At 43.9% G+C, this 16158-nt stretch overlaps 5 protein-coding genes across 5 annotated transcripts; all 5 read left to right on the top strand.

Moving 5' to 3' along the window:
• Positions 1 to 1293: 1293 nt before the first annotated feature.
• Positions 1294 to 2859, top strand: O0I10_009103 (uncharacterized protein; the record flags this gene model as incomplete). Its single annotated transcript, XM_058489100.1, has 7 exons — positions 1294 to 1390; positions 1460 to 1566; positions 1636 to 1687; positions 1750 to 1866; positions 1929 to 2408; positions 2470 to 2610; positions 2672 to 2859. 7 exons carry the CDS (start codon positions 1294 to 1296, stop codon positions 2857 to 2859), a joined length of 1182 nt encoding a protein of 393 aa, XP_058340148.1.
• A 287-nt stretch (positions 2860 to 3146) lies between these two features.
• On the top strand, positions 3147 to 6776 carry O0I10_009102 (uncharacterized protein; the record flags this gene model as incomplete). The annotated part of the gene is made up of 12 exons (XM_058489099.1): positions 3147 to 3219; positions 3276 to 3431; positions 3524 to 3670; positions 3730 to 4108; positions 4152 to 4324; positions 4388 to 4458; positions 4523 to 5256; positions 5316 to 5617; positions 5669 to 6032; positions 6090 to 6271; positions 6328 to 6522; positions 6577 to 6776. 12 exons carry the CDS (start codon positions 3147 to 3149, stop codon positions 6774 to 6776), a joined length of 2976 nt encoding a protein of 991 aa, XP_058340147.1.
• Positions 6777 to 7827: 1051 nt separating this feature from the next.
• Positions 7828 to 8592, top strand: O0I10_009101 (uncharacterized protein; the record flags this gene model as incomplete). The annotated part of the gene is made up of 2 exons (XM_058489098.1): positions 7828 to 7954; positions 8072 to 8592. 2 exons carry the CDS (start codon positions 7828 to 7830, stop codon positions 8590 to 8592), a joined length of 648 nt encoding a protein of 215 aa, XP_058340146.1.
• Positions 8593 to 9511: 919 nt separating this feature from the next.
• On the top strand, positions 9512 to 11005 carry O0I10_009100 (uncharacterized protein; the record flags this gene model as incomplete). Its single annotated transcript, XM_058489097.1, has 2 exons — positions 9512 to 10101; positions 10210 to 11005. 2 exons carry the CDS (start codon positions 9512 to 9514, stop codon positions 11003 to 11005), a joined length of 1386 nt encoding a protein of 461 aa, XP_058340145.1.
• Positions 11006 to 11199: 194 nt separating this feature from the next.
• Positions 11200 to 12330, top strand: O0I10_009099 (Sua5/YciO/YrdC/YwlC family tRNA threonylcarbamoyl adenosine modification protein; the record flags this gene model as incomplete). Its single annotated transcript, XM_058489096.1, has 1 exon — positions 11200 to 12330. One exon carries the CDS (start codon positions 11200 to 11202, stop codon positions 12328 to 12330), a length of 1131 nt encoding a protein of 376 aa, XP_058340144.1.
• Positions 12331 to 16158: the final 3828 nt, after the last annotated feature.

Raw genomic sequence — 16158 nt, 5'->3', positions numbered from 1 at the left:
TTCTTGGAATGAAACCTGAAGCTGATGATTGAAATGGTAGTGGCTTCGTGCGTCGGATCCTTGACATATATCCACTTGGGCAATCCAAATCCAACATCTCGGTTTGGTGGCCTAGCAAATGTGACATTAGCAAGTGATCAATCATTCTTAATGAAAAGCCATACCGCTAATGTTGTAACTGACAATGTGGATGTGGTGGAGGAAGTCTGGGGCAGAAGTCATGATTGCAAGCATCATGTTTTCCATGACCATCGGTAACTTCAGCTTGCTATCATGCATCTCCTTCGTTTGATCCGGTATTTGCCCGATTTCAAGGCACCCAAGCGCCGCATGTATGCACTTATTATGTCACTCATAAAGGAGTCCTCGATCAGACTGGGGTTGCCTTTCGCCTACAAATGTACAAGGCATCCTTTTAATAACATTTGTCATCAATGTATAAACGATAACCATACCTACCACAAAGGGTCCATCAAGGCACACGTCCAAATGTCATTAAGAAGCAGCAATGAGTACACCAAGCAATGAAGTGAGCTACCTAGTACATTAAAACAAAAAAAATGAATGCATGAGTACCCTCATTTTGGGATCGCATTAAGACTATCCTTGAGACTTACCAAAGGTCATTGATGATGATATGAATACAAGTTGAAAGAAAAGGTGTATGATAGTATTGGCGACAACAGCCTTGTTTATATGTGAGTGGGCGTGTGAATTGTTGTAGTGATTGATTGAACTGATAAAGTGGTCGAGCATCTTGGAATACTGAGTCGAAGTGATGGAAAATCAACACTGATAAATCCAGTTGCGGCTTTAAAGATAATTTTGTAGGTGGCATATGTCCACAGATTGATGGGGCGCCTTCACAAAAGAACCTTGATGTGATTGAATGTCCATGCACGGTAAATCAGGCTCTGAGATAAATAAGGTGGCAACATCCATTATCGTCGAACAATGACAACCATCGGCTATGCTCAAATAAGACGTTGGTCGAGGATGTTTGTGAGGGTGTAAGAAAGGAAGGTCAATGACACATTCATCCATGAACGCAATGTACAGGTGTGATTGGTACACCATCACACATCTTCGTTTATCGTTGATGAAAGACTCTGATGGCATGCTGGTGGGTACATAATCGTAGCCATGGTAACCTTTAAGGTGGGGTAGAAAGGCATTCCTGCGATTCAAGGTACAGGATCGTCTTTGTGTGACACTACAATCTTGTGCTCTTTTTGTCGTGGCGTCGTCTCGAATATCATTTAGCCTCCTTTACCCCTCTCTCCCACACACAACATGAGCCGGAAGTCTCTTTTACAACGATTCCGAAGGCTCGATGCATACGCAAAACCATTGGACGATATACGCATTCGTACAGCGAGTGGTGCTTATGGTACGGATGGGAAGCTTGCATGGGCAACAAACACACACACACCTTCTCTCTGACATTGGACAACCATAGTATCGTTGATGAGTGGCATCGTTATCTTTATTCTATTCCTATACGAAGTATCACGCTATTTGACACCCGAGATGCAACCAGAGATTGTCGTCGATAGTGGCAAAATGGTATAGTCTATATACGGCGATTGCGATTGTGAAAGGGCTCGTTTGTTGACAGCTCTTTCTCCTCCATAGACCGACCTGCCTATATCCTTCAACATTACATTTCCACACTTGCCGTGTTACTGTAAGTACTTTTGTGTGCACGCACGAATAGCGACTCAATGGCTGATAAGATGAATGCAATAGTTTTGAGCTTGGATGTGATGGATGAAAGCGGCGACCACGTTACCGATTATGATCATGATGTGTTCAAAGTACGATTGGATGCTGAGGGCAACGAGATTCATCGTGAAAAGGCAACAGGTAAGGGTCATAGAGGAGGAGAAACTGGCCTTGAGGAAGAGACGCTGATAAAAGGGAAATAGAATTGAGCAACAAGTTGGATCCAACCAAGATGGCCGTGGATACAGAGGCAAATGACTATTGTGGTCCATGCTATGGCGCTAATCCCAAAGGCGAGGCCAATCCATGCTGCAACACATGCGATGATGTACGACGAGCCTATTCTGATATGGGATGGAAGTTACCGGATGAAAGTGACCTTGAGCAATGCGTCAACGAACACGTGACTTCGCAACAACAAGAAGGATGCAACATGCATGGTCAATTGAAAGTGAGGAGAGTGCGTGGCAATTTCCATTTCTCGCCTGGCAAATCATTCGTGTATGGTGGCGCTCATATCCACGACGTTCGCACTTATCTTTCCTCGCATCACGACTTTTCGCATATCATTCACTCGTTACAATTTGGCGAGCAAAAGGAGTTGGCAGCTTACAAACAAAAGAGGACCAAGATGACTGATCTTATCAATCCATTGGATGGTAGCAAGTGGGGAAATGCTCAATGTAAGTTGTACCTTTTTTTATTATGTGGTCGACACAGATTCTAATATGGGAGGTAATTTAGCAAGTATCATGTATCAATACTTTTTGAAGATTGTGCCGGCAGAGATCAATTATCTTAGTGGTAAATCGATCCATACCTATCAGTACTCAGTCAGCCGACAGGAACGTGATTTACAAATGCAAGCCAACAATGGATTACCAGGTAAGGAGCATAGGTCATGCTTTCTTGGTGATGGAGATCTAATAATGGGGTTGCATCATAGGCGTTTTCATCAACATGGACTTTTCTCCAATGCTGGTCATCTACTCGGAGACACGTCCCACTTTTGCAAGCTTCCTCACAGGTGTCTGTGCCATTGTAGGAGGGATTTTCACGGTAGCTAGTTTGATTGATGGGATCATTTATCGGACGTCACTTCATCGAAAGCGACAAATGGGTAAAGCTATGTAGAATAGAATAAAAAAGGGATCATTATTGTCTATTGAAGAAAGCTTTATTGCCATTTATCATTCCATGCATATAACAATCCTTGATGGCGATCACTTCATCCAAGCTTTATTATCAGAAGAGCACTTCTACCTAAATTCTGTAATGATCACGTGCCCGTTGTACTCTATTTTTTGCATTGTCGACTAATGTGAAACATGCTTCGTTGACCGTGCGCACGCCTCTGCCTTTAAAAAGAGAACAATTCAAGTTGGGAATTTGTGCCACCACGACCACCTCTTCTTTTCATTATGGAGCAGCTTGAAGCCCTTTTCTCAGAAGCGTCCATTCTGGTCTCGAGCGAGAAGAATGAAGAAACCTCAGGTTGTTGCTAGTGCCAGGATAAAGAGAAATGAGCCACTTATGCGACTTGTTTGCAGAGATCGCTCTCGACGATCAACTTGCCATGCGTCTTGATCGGCTTGACATTACTCGCGACTCGACTGAGACCACCAAACAAGCTTTTGTCAACAAATGCATGCAGCTTTTGAACGACATTCAACGAGCATTGTTACAAACTGAAGAAGACAATGAGGGTCAGTGCGTGTGTGTGTGTGTGTGTGTGTGTGTGTGTGTGAATGAGAGCGTGGACTTGTTCGATTGACCAAGCTTGATGTGCTTACTACAGCCAACCGTGACCATATGGGTGTGCGTGATTTAAGGATGGTTCATACCATGTTACAGACCGTGATATCGTGGGGCATGTATCCATGTTTCTTGCCGGGTGTGGGTGTTCCTCTCTCCAAGCGTGTCAAATCTGGCTACACAAACCATGGTAAGCTTGCATGAATATCATCCACCCATGACAAATCAACTAACTCGTCTTTGAAAAAGAACTTCTTGCACGACCTGAAGCGGATGAGAAACATGGCCAAGGCGAAAACGAGACGCGTTCACTTTTCCATATCACCAATCAACTTGTTGACATGATTGCTGCTTCGGTACAAGCACACAAGAGCTTCACCACGGTTGGATCTATTCTGTTAACACGCCATTTACCCGATCTTTACGCCGCTTTGCTTCAACTTGCTTATGGACCTTCACCTACAACTGCATCTTCATCATCGTCGTCATCATCACCGAGCACAACCATGCCAACCAACCCTTCACAAATCTTGCTAGCAGCAAAGCAACAACCCGTGGGATTGACACGTGCTGAAAGAGACAAATGTGCACGCATGTTTATGTGGTTGTTTGAGAGGCAAGTGAATGAGTGAATGGATTGAACCGAGTATTAACCCCCCCCCTTAAAATAGATCGGATGTACATCAATGTATGGAATCATTAATGCTCTTGTTGGGCACATCACCATTGCACCCAGTCCCTGCTTGGCTCCGAAGTATTTGTGGTCGCTTTTTATCAAGGATCCTGCTCAAACCCAGAGGAGTCGCCACTGTTCTCGAGTTTACGGTTGCTGATGTTGAGCAAGGTAAGAACAAAGGGAATGGTCATTGTTCGATACAAAAGGGTTAATTCTTTGTTCCAATTTCAGTACAACTGGATCAACTTGAAAAGGTCTCTAAGCTTGTTCTTGCTGTACCCAAGCAAATGCCATCCGTGGAGGTATGTATATATTATAGGGCATTGGCATCATGCATATCATCTAACACTCACCTTGTTACATCAGAGTTATTATGCCGTGATTGCTCCCCAGCTGGTTACTTTGCTGCAAGAGAGTGTACAGAATCCCAATGCCAGAGCATCTACTCGACAAGTGGTGACCTTTATTCTTGGCCGAATGATCACTCATCATCCAACTTTATCCAAATCGATGATTGTGGATCCGATCGTGGGGTCCTTTGTCAACACGTGGAACAAGCAACAAGAAGATACAACGACGGCTTCAGCGATGGATACGGATGACCAACAAGCCTTATCAGAATCTGAGCTCGAGTTACTACTACGAACATTGCATCAGATCATGGTGGGTGGTGAGCCTTCCGGTCAAGTGATTCAGGCGTTTCTCGACAAGGCGGTGCTTGCTCTTTATTACCTTTACGATTATACCGTCAAGTCAAAATCAGGCTTACGTGAGATGGTGTTGGATATTCTCAAAACCTATTTCCGCATTATTGGTTCGAATGAAGCTGTGAATGATTTGAAGCGGGTTGTCCTCAGCAAACGGGATTTGAGTGGATCACGGCTTGCTTACTTTGCGCCAGGATCGTCCGGTGGTGTTGAAATGCGTGTGCGAGCTTATCCCAAGCCATTGGGTGGCAATGAGCTTCCATTGGATCCCGCCGTCCTTGTCAACTTTATTTCACAAGCCAATAATCAAAGTCTGTGTGGTGACTTTTTTGTATTTTTACTAAGTGAATACTCTGGATTACAATCTTTGGCTGGTGATACGGATCCACGATTGTGAGTAAGATCCAAAGAGGAGGAGGAAGAGGATAGATGATCTCATTGTTTGATTATAGGATGCTGCTCATATTACATCTTATCACTGGCATGCAAGATACCCTGGGACCAGAAATCCTTTCCAAACCAGCACAAATTGTAGGATTTGCATCCAATGTCATTCATGGCTATGTGGAAAACATTGAACGGCTCAAGGAGAAGCAGCGTGCAAGCAACAGCAAAGCAAAGCAGCAAAGAGTGGATATCACCAATATCGTATCCTCGGAGGATGTGGAACAAGAGATACCCGATGATGAACAAGTACAAGAAGACTTTGAGTCATTGATCATGGCCATTAGTCTATTACGAGCAGTCATTCATGGTAAGCTTTAGACTCAAATCATGTGCATGATTGACTTATTCTTTCTTTTAGAAAACGATGAATTGGATACAAAAGTGAATCAGCTGTTGGAATCCACCATTGAGCCACTCAAGAAGCTCGAATCCTATCAGATTGAAGAGCTACAAGCACCTGTGCAAGAATTACTCCTCGCCATCACTTCCTTGGTATCAGCACAAAGAATGGCTCGAAGCAAGCGATCCGATGGTTTGGATGCTTCCAAGGAAAAGTATCGAGAGGCCATGAAGGCGCTTCAAGATGAGTTATTACCAGTCCGTGCTCATGGTATGGCTATGCTCAGGGATATGGTATTGGCCCGTGATCCACTTGTATCTTCTGGAGAAGGATTGGACAATGTATTGGATATCTTTATACGGCTGGTTCAAGATGAGGACAGGTAAATGGTTCACTTTTTTGCTTAGGAGTCGCTTTCGATATTAACCGGATGGGGTAGCTACATTTATTTGAATGCGATCAAGGGGCTATCAGCACTTACAGATACCCACGGCAACGAGATCATTAAGAAATTGGGTGCCATTTACAGCGACAATGCACAAACGCTTGATAATCGACTACGTATTGGTGAAGCATTGCTACAAACTGTGCAACGGGCTGGTGATGCATTGAGTATCTATGGTACGTGTATCTTCATTTTGAAGGAAAAGGATCAGGGCCTTAATGCTGTGCTCTAGTGAAAAACCTTGTGAAACCACTCGAAACGGTGTTGAATCGGCCTCAAGTTGACGTCCATCTTCGGGTATCAGCATTATCCATCCTCAGTACAGCGTGTCAAACTTGCCCAGCCGCCATGGCAGGCATGCTGCATGCACTTGTCGATTGGGTTTTGAATATTTTGGAAATAGAAAAGGCACCAGAGATTCGTAGAGGTAAGATACCTATATGGCATGGCGAATCCAATGAGCTCATTTTGCATGCTTTAGCTGCCACTGTGGTGATCATATCATTGTTCCGAGGCATGGCATCTGAGACGCTGTATAGTTATCCAAGCGAATACTTGAAGAGAACCTATAGGACGTTGCGATACATTGAAGACACGGATCCGGATGAGCTTACACGACATCAGGCACGAACAGCATTAGCGGATCTAGATGTAATTACACGTAGAGAAATTTTCAAATAGAGTTTGAGGTTTGGATTCAAGAGCAATGTATGAATGTTTGGTTGTATGAGGATATGGGCGATGGGATTGTGCTTTTGAGAATCCATGTATCTTGAATGACCAGCTCCAGTGTTCCAGGTATAATAAAGGTATTGATCTTTGTGGCAAGCGTATCGAGCCATGTAATAAGGTCAAGTTACGTATGCATACATAACAATCCTTTCTTGGACCTTGGAAAAATGCTTAGCAGATTGAGATCACCGATGCTAACTTATATTGCACCCATGACAGCAACATGCAGGTCTTTTTACGATGTCGGCTATTCGGCTATCATAACGATGACGATCCATCACTTCCATTTTTCGGCAATCAACGACACCACGCATACCATACATACTTTCCAAGTGTCATCAAGCGTCATCGCCACCCATTATTTACGTATTCCTGGGAGAGAGTGTGAGATTGGATGGGATTTACCTGGAGCTGCATGAACAATGGATGCATTTTTTTATTTCCTGATATGGATACAGGAAGCTAATCCAAGATGGATAAATGTTCTTAAGCATGGTGATGCATAAGTAAGCTGTGACAGAAATTGGGTCGGTGCAGCATTCGGCAAGGACATACAGAGCACGTGCGCCATGAAATATGCTTTTTGTTTACATGGGGTAGGTATTACACAACCCTGACAAGACCCTGGTAGCATCATGATTTTGGCGATCTATGTAAACTTGCTGTTTCCCAGAAGCGTGGTTGTTGTAGTACAATGGTTTAAACATTCATGCCTACAAGAGGTTGTCGTTGAAAAGAAGTGGTCGAGTTTGGCTGAGAACCAGCAAGAAGCAGAAACGACATCACCGTGCTGACGATTTTAAACTGAACCGGGATGGATCGGTTGCATAAATTATCAATGATTAAATGTTGCGCGCTTCTTTTTATTCAATACCCCCCTCATCCCGCGACCCTTTCACAAAACCGATCTTCCTTTTATTCTTCTTTGCCCACTTGTATATACATCCCATCTATTCCGGGCGCTATTGTGTGTAATATGATTCATCGACTTTTCCTCCTAATGGTCGTCTTGATGACGGCAACCACCATCTATGCCGATGATCGTAGTCGGCATCATCAGCCTATTCATGAAAAATTGAGCATTGAGCAAGGTTATTATACTCGTCTTGGTGAACCCACCCCATTTGGTATGTATATAAAGACGTTGTTGTTTGTGTGACACTTTTTGTTGGAGAACAATGCGCACGTCGGGTATTCAACAAGCACTTTTGACTAACCAATTGCTGTCGTTGTATATGAAAAAGGATACATCCACTACATGGAAGGCACATTCCGAAGGTTTTTGCCTGATCAACCCGTACATCAACAACAACAGCAAGACGCTGGTATCGAACAAGAGTTTCCCGATTATGTCTTAACGGTGCTTTCCAATGTCAATTATACAGCTGCCGATGCACCCATTTACTTTGAGGGTCTAGTGAGCCGATCCACTTTTATGCAACTCGACCATCACTCGTTACGAAGGGCAGCTATCATGCTTCAATTTACAACGTATGCATTTGATGAAGCATCCCAATCATGGTTTCGACGATTCTATAGTGGTGATCGACTTCGAGGACGAGTGGGTGAAGCCTTGGTGGATCCTGTTGATGCGGGTGAACGCTTTAAGCTTGTTTTGCGTATTGATCCACTTCCAGGGCTCATGCAGCGCTTATGGATTGCAAGGAATGCAGAAGAAACACCGCGTGGCGTGTTTTGGGGACCCAAACCAGAAGATACAAATGAAAAATTCCAGCAAATTGTCATGAATGACATTGTGTTTTAGAAACAAAGGACATAAAAAATAGCATTTGGAACAAAGAAATGAGCTGTGTAGAGCATACATAACCACGTGGTTTCCCACCCAGCATATTTTTTATCGTCGTCAATGGTGGGGTGGTACAAAAGGGGAAATAGGGGAGAGGGGGGAAAATGATAAAGTGGTAGTGTCGTCGCGTGATTGGTGCGTGGGAGGTAAAGCTTGTCAAACGCGTGTTCTATTCTCACATTCACACACCCACGCGTGCAGGTGGCCTGTGTGCAAGTATGAAACAAATGATAAATAAGGCACTCCAATAAATAAATGCAAAGCCGTGAATACACACACACACACGTTTAAAAGTGTGTATCCATATCCCCCCTCATTAGCAAATCGATTCCTGACAAAACAGGGGATTAAAAGGTATGTGGATGATGATGGTGATGATGCGTACCACATCACCCGTTAAAAGGAGGGGTTCAAGGGCCTCACATTTGATAGAGCCTTCACATACACGAAACACGTTACACCCCAAAAAATGACTGCGGAGGCAAACAGATCGAGAAAAAGGTTTATGCAAGTGGTGCAGATTTGCACGCTCGTGCCTATGAATGGATGATGTAGCATAGATAAGCGACACTACTACTATTAAAACGAGGAGCGTGTGTAATTATGCACCAAAGATAGTTGGGTGAGTGTGGGAGTATGGTGGTTTTGCACTGACTTGGTGGGGGAGATGTGTGCGGGGTGTTGGACAAAAAGATGTAGTGTTAAAGCAGCAGGAACATACAACACGTCAGTTTGCTTTCCCACCCAAATAAGTTGCTTTCCCTACAAAGTTCCCTACTTGCATCTCTTTCTTTCTTTCCTCTTTTTTTTCACACACACACACACACACAATATCAACATGTCCTCCTCTGTTTTATCACATCCTTCTTATGCCAACATGGATGACAACCGTAACACCACCATTCGCCCAGACAACTTTTCCGATACATCGTCCAACAGCATACCTACTACACCCGCCCTTCCTAAAGAACATCGTGATCTTTTGAAAAAGGATAACAACAACAACAGCACCACGTTCGTATCAGAGGATGTTGATAATTATGCTACTGCTGAACATGTGGCAGCTTGGCTTCCTCTTGATGACCCTCCAAAGGATAACAATACAAGCAACCATGATATTTTGATTGATGCTATACCGCCCCTTCCAGCCAAGGCCACCCGTTTACCTGCACCTGCAGCTATTTGGAAAACATGGGACAGCCCAACATTGCTTCCTTGGGGAAATGACAGCATTTGGATGTCTTCCAATAAGCAACGTCGTTTCAGCACAAGCTTACCACCAGCATTGTTGCCATCTGCTACGCCGACATCGATCACAACACCCAAGAGAAGAACATCTGTTACGACCCTTTCCTCCTCCTCCATGCCCTATCATCGTCGCTCTTCTTTTCCTGACACTGTGCTTTCGACTACGGATCAAAGCAAAAAGGATTATTGGCAATCATTGGTATCAGGTGATCTAGATAGGTAGAGTATATCATCCCATTTATTTTTTTGGGGGAATAGGGTGAGAGTGATCAAAAAAGGGGATATCACTAACATATACGTAATGGATGTGTCATGTTGCTTGAATAGACCGTTGTATACAAAGACCGACGCCGCTTTTCGTCGTTATTCGTCGCCGTCTTGTGCTGCAGCAGCGGCATCATCGTCATCATCCATGTGTCACCAAGATCCGCCTTTGAGCCCTGAACTTATGCAACGTATTGATGACTATTTTAGCAGCACCCCATCGATGAGTAATCGTATGAACGCGGGTTCATTGGCTGCATCCATGTCCTCAATGACTGCAAGTGAGGTGCAGAATATGGGCAAGGGTGTTCCCCTGCTTGAATTGTTACACGATGACACTGTCACCCTATTTACGGTGGAACTGGCACCTGGACGACAAGACATTTATTATATGCAGCATGATGAAAATCATAATGAAGTGGTGAAAGAAGGTGATTTGGTGATTGTGGAAGCTGACCGTGGACAAGATATGGGTCAAGTGAAAGGAGTTTTTGCCAAGACTACCACCAAGGATGATGACGACGACGATGATGGAGATGACAACAACACGACGTGTATAAGACGATTGTATCGATTGGCGACTCGTGAAGAGATTGCCACCTTACCTACAAAAGCACAAGATGAAGCCAAGGCGTTATTGGTGTGTCAAAGCAAGATCAAAGAACGTGAATTACCGATGCAGGTGCTGAGAGCCGAGTACCAATGGGATCGTCGTAAATTGACCTTTCATTTTACTGCTGAAGAACGAGTCGATTTTAGAGAGTTAGTGAGAGAGCTGTTTAAGCTATACAAAACCCGTATTTGGATGTGTGCCATCAATAACAAGCATCATCACCATTCTTCTTCCTTTTCCTCATAAGAAATACAAATAAAGAGAAAGACATACAATTTGACAACACCAAGGAGATGATGTTGGGTAGGGATTTCCTGATTTGGCAATGTCCTTTTTTCTTGCTCAGAGTGAGTTGTCGCGGATAAGCCATCCATCCCATCATGCGTTTTCTTGGTTCTTGTTTTTCCCTTGCACGTCGTTCATATACCCGCCACTCGCCAATGACCACCATGCGTCACTTTGAAACACAAATCCTACCTGTTCAGTCAGCGCATTTCCAGTTCCAAGACGAGAGTCTCAATGCCAAACCTGTTATTACTCATGCAAAAGACCAGCAAGCGATTGACCAAGCTGTCGAATGGCTCAAACAAGGTGAAGCTGTAGGTATCCCTACCGAAACAGTCTATGGTCTTGCAGCCAATGCCCTCTCTTCAGACGCCGTAAGCAAGATTTTTGCTGCCAAGAATCGGCCTCAAGACAATCCACTTATCGTCCATGTGTCGTCATTGGCCATGTTGGAGTCCATGTTGCCCGATCGCAAGATACCTGCAGTGTATCTTCCCATTGTCGAGCGTCATTGGCCAGGACCCTTGACTATCATTGTACCCGCCCATCCTGATATTGTACCCGCTTCGGTGACATGTGGTCAACCTACTGTGGCAGTACGCTTTCCAGCACATCCAGTCGCACGTGCGTTGATTGATGCATGTGGTTTCCCGCTCGCTGCTCCCTCTGCTAATGCATCTGGTAAACCATCGACAACAACAGCTCAACATGTGTACGATGATCTTCAAGGAAGAATCCCTGCTATTTTGGATGGGGGTCCGTGTCGTGTGGGTGTGGAAAGTACCGTCTTGGATGGATTGAGATCACCAGCTGCTATTCTACGTCCTGGAGGTGTTACCTATGAAGCTTTGGCGGATTTGTTACCTGGCCTTCAAGTGTATCGTAAGGATTTTGTGGATAAGGCTCTTGAAGAAGCACCTACAACACCCGGCATGAAATATCGTCATTACTCTCCCGATGCGCCTGTTGTTCTTATTGATGCCAATGTCCATGATTTCGAACAACGATGGAAGGAGGAATACAATGCCCATTTCAAGGATGCTACCAAGGTGGGATTATTGACATCAAGAACCAACAAGAGTGATGATCAATCATCATCGGTGACAGTGGAACGTATCTCGATGGGTACATCAGCTGAGGAGGTAGCACGCGGTTTATTTGGTGGATTACGTGATTTGGATACTCGCAACGTCGATGTCATTTTCGTTCAAGGCGTCACTGAGACACAAGAAGGCATGGCGGTTATGAATCGTTTACGCAAGGCTGCTTCCAAAGTGTGTACATAGATCCATTCTATCCTATTCTCTCTTTTTTTTCCTCTTTTCTTTGTTACTCCCCACTCTCTTGCTCTCTCTCTCTAATACTGTATAGAATCATTTTTCTTTCCGCCCTTGTACCCATACACTTTTTGTCTTTCATTGTAGATTGTAATATTACACGCAGGCAATCATATCAGTCTCATTATTGCCTTTTTTTTTACTATCATGAATCATTGGGGTGTCCTTAGGATGGTGGATGTATTGATTTGAATTGGGACAAACATGTTGAGCTACCGGTTGCCATGGCAAGGTAGCGTTGCTATGGAATCGTATATAGTGAAATCACATGACATGTTGAAAAGCTATCAGTGGACGCACATTAAATAGCCGTATGCAGATTTTGTATGCACCCCAATAAAATGAGCTTTGGTAATATGATCGGTTATATATAACTCTATAGTGCATGTGAAGTACGCTATTCCCATGTTTCAAATTTGGGAGGTATGCAGCTATGGAGGTGCATCTACATAGTGTCAAGGGTGGCAATGAGGAATGAAATATGATCACCCTCGCTGCTTACTGCACCGGACATGCACACCACTATTACGAGTAGGTTGACAACATGGGAAGTCACCTTTATATTAATGGGGATGTGCATTATGTGTACAAGTGATTAATTTCCTCGATAGATTTCTTATCGCCTGCCCTTGTATTTTGGCCGATGTATGTATGCATAGACAACACTACACGTAAGTTCCTCAGACTTAATCCTGGTATGTATATGCGCCCCATCAATTTATCAGCTCATGTATCAATTTTTCAATCCATCATCCCCAACAGAAGACAGAAATACCCACGCCACAATGCACAATAAAAGGATGTTGTCGCCGTCCATCATGCTCCCACACATCTCTTTCCTCTGTCATACTTCTTTTTGATTGCCTACAAGGTCAAATCACCAAGGTTTGTGTGTACATCGCTTCTTTCAACCTGTGGATAAGCGCTGATCTTTGTGGTCATTCATAGGGTTTCTTTGTTATCCTGCTTTCATTGTTGTCGTCGTCCTCATTATGATATTGGATTCTTATAAAAAGGTAAACCATAATCATGTTGCTTGATGAGTCACTACTCATACACGCCACCTTGTTACTTTCGATATAGCTATCTCTCCGTGAAGCATCTGCAAAAGTTGGTTTCGGTGCCATGGCCTGCGTCGGTTGCAGAAATTGACTTGGTGCATTTGACATGGTGCAAATAGCAGGAGCTTACTGCTTAAGTTTTTCAGTTCCGATGGCGGCAGAAGGGGAACCACCCCATCCCCCATGGTGGGCAAAAAGCTACACGCGTGTTTCCACTTGACGGGCCAAGGAATCGATAATTACACATCGATAATTACGCACGCCCACCATATGCATTGAAGGTTTGTCCGATGATTCGGGTTTGGATGCTGTATTGACTTGACCTTTTCATTGCAGTGGACAGCTGAATCGTTGGATCTGGTGGACGAGTTTTTGAACTACCGATCACAAATCATTCAAGATGCCAAAATGTTGGTACCATTGTCACATACCGATCGACTGTAAGTTGAGCATACCGAAAGCTACATAGATATTTAGACTAATCAAACCACTAGTGCCATCAATTTCATTTGTCATATATCAAGTACTTCGCACATTGGCAACAAGATGCCTTTGAACGTGTGGGAGGCCATGATGAAAAGTTGCATGCAAGACTACAAGATCGGCATGTTGGATGATGGGCATGCTGGGCTGGAGCAGGGCAATCGTTCACATGCATTGGATTGGGCAATAAAAGTGAATGGGAGGAATGGGCTATTAGCCGGCAGTTTACAAATAACTTACCAATTTGATTCTTCGATATTGGATGATGTTTCTGTGTTTGAGCATTTTTCAGTCAAATCTCATCGGATCAAGAAAGTTGAATGATGGGCATGCTGGGCTGGAGCAGGGCAATCGTTCGTATGCATTGGATTGGGAAACAAAGGTGAATGGGATGAATGGGTTATTAGCTGGCATTTTGAACTATTCCTATATAGTGTACAAGAATCATGCATCGCCTGTGCTGAATGACTCAAGTTACACAAGCACGCCCTCTGCATCTTTTGCTCTATTATAGTCATACTACTTGACATTAAACAAAGACCATTTCTCATATAGCATCACCCTTACAGCATATGTAAAACATAAAGGCGCCTGTATCTCTAAACTTTACAATCAAACGTGGGCTCTTTAATAGATCAACGTGCTTGTCGGGGTCAAAGGAATCTTGTGTCAAAGTATGAAGTTCATCGTAGGCAATCCCAGATTTCGCAATGTCGCTACCAGCCAAACTGGATCTGGGGGTTGACCTCTTCGACGACGACGACCAAAATAATATTTTTTGGGCTAGTTGCGACATTGAACGTGAAACTTTCACACAAGGTGCTGTTGGCCAAGCCGAGCCCATTGCTGTAATAAAAACCCCACGTTTCATTGTAAAGTTTGGAAATACAGGCACCTTTATGTTTGTAAGTGTGATGCTATAAGAAGAGTGGTCTTTGTTCATTGTCAAGTAGGTGGACCCTGGCAGAGCAAAAGATGCAGAGGGTCGTGTTGTGTAACACAGCTACGTTTGCATGAATGAAAGGGTCAATGTATAATTACTTTATGGATCATCTAGGAACAGGCATGTATTGCTAGCTAACGGCCAATTTCCTTTATCCAATCATCATTGTTGCGAGATCCACTGCATGGGAACGATGCCCCTGCTCAAGACATTCATTTCCATTATCAAAGTAGGTTGATCCGAGCTGATTTGACTGAGCTGCGGTCAAAGAGAGATTACATCACTTGACATAGAGCACGCTATCATCATTGTTGCGAGATCCACTGCATGGGAACGATGCCCCTGCTCAAGACATTCATTTCCATGATTAAAGTAGGTTGATCCGAGCTGATTTGACTGAGCTGCGGTCAAAGAGAGATTACATCACTCTGGACATAGAGCACGCTCGATGTAGCTCAACCGATGTAATCTTGTGTGAGCGTAACTCAACCAAATCAGCTCGGATCAACCTACTTTAATCATGGAAATGAATGTCTAGAGCAGGAGCATTGTCCACCTACAATAGAATGCACAAAAGTTGAGAATGCACAAAAGTGGCTATTAGCTGCCAATGTGTGACATAAAAGTGAGGGTTGCGTACCTATCATGCATTGTCCCTGAAGTCCTGACTTTTTAGCTGAGTTACCCAAAGAGGTCCTTCTGCATCTTTGGCTCTCTAGGGTCTAGCTACTTGGCAATGAACAAAGGCCACTTCTCATATAGCATCACGCTTACAAACATAAAGGTGCCTGTATCTCCGAACTTTACAATGAAGTGTGGGGTCTTTAAGAGAACAAGCTGCTCGGCTGAGTCAAAGCGATCTTGTGTCAAAGTATGAAGTTCATCGTGGCCAATCCCAGATTTCGCAATGTCGCCACCAGCCAAACTGGATCTGGGGGTCGACCTCTTCGACGACGACGACCAAAAAGATCTTTTTTGGGCTAGTTGCGACATTGAATGTGAAACTTTCACACAAGGTGCTGTTGGCCAAGCTGAGCACATCGCTCTAATAAAAACCACACGTTTCATTGTAAAGTTTGGAGATACAGGCGTCTTTATGTTTTACCTATGCTGTAAGCGTGATGGAGTTGCTTTTTCCTAGTGGATGGTGTCGGCTGCATTAACGGAAAGATGAAGAGCTGAGTGAAACGGCACGTGGTGGTTACACAGACACGTCCTTGATAGGTTGCTACACAAATGGATAGATGATGATGATTGCCTTTTGTGAAGGTACGTAAGTAAACAGCATCC

This window comes from Lichtheimia ornata, assembly GCF_029851405.1.
Source record: "Lichtheimia ornata isolate CBS 291.66 chromosome Unknown scaffold00051, whole genome shotgun sequence".
Taxonomy (NCBI): domain Eukaryota; kingdom Fungi; phylum Mucoromycota; class Mucoromycetes; order Mucorales; family Lichtheimiaceae; genus Lichtheimia; species Lichtheimia ornata.
This window is presented reverse-complemented; position numbering and strand designations above follow the sequence as displayed.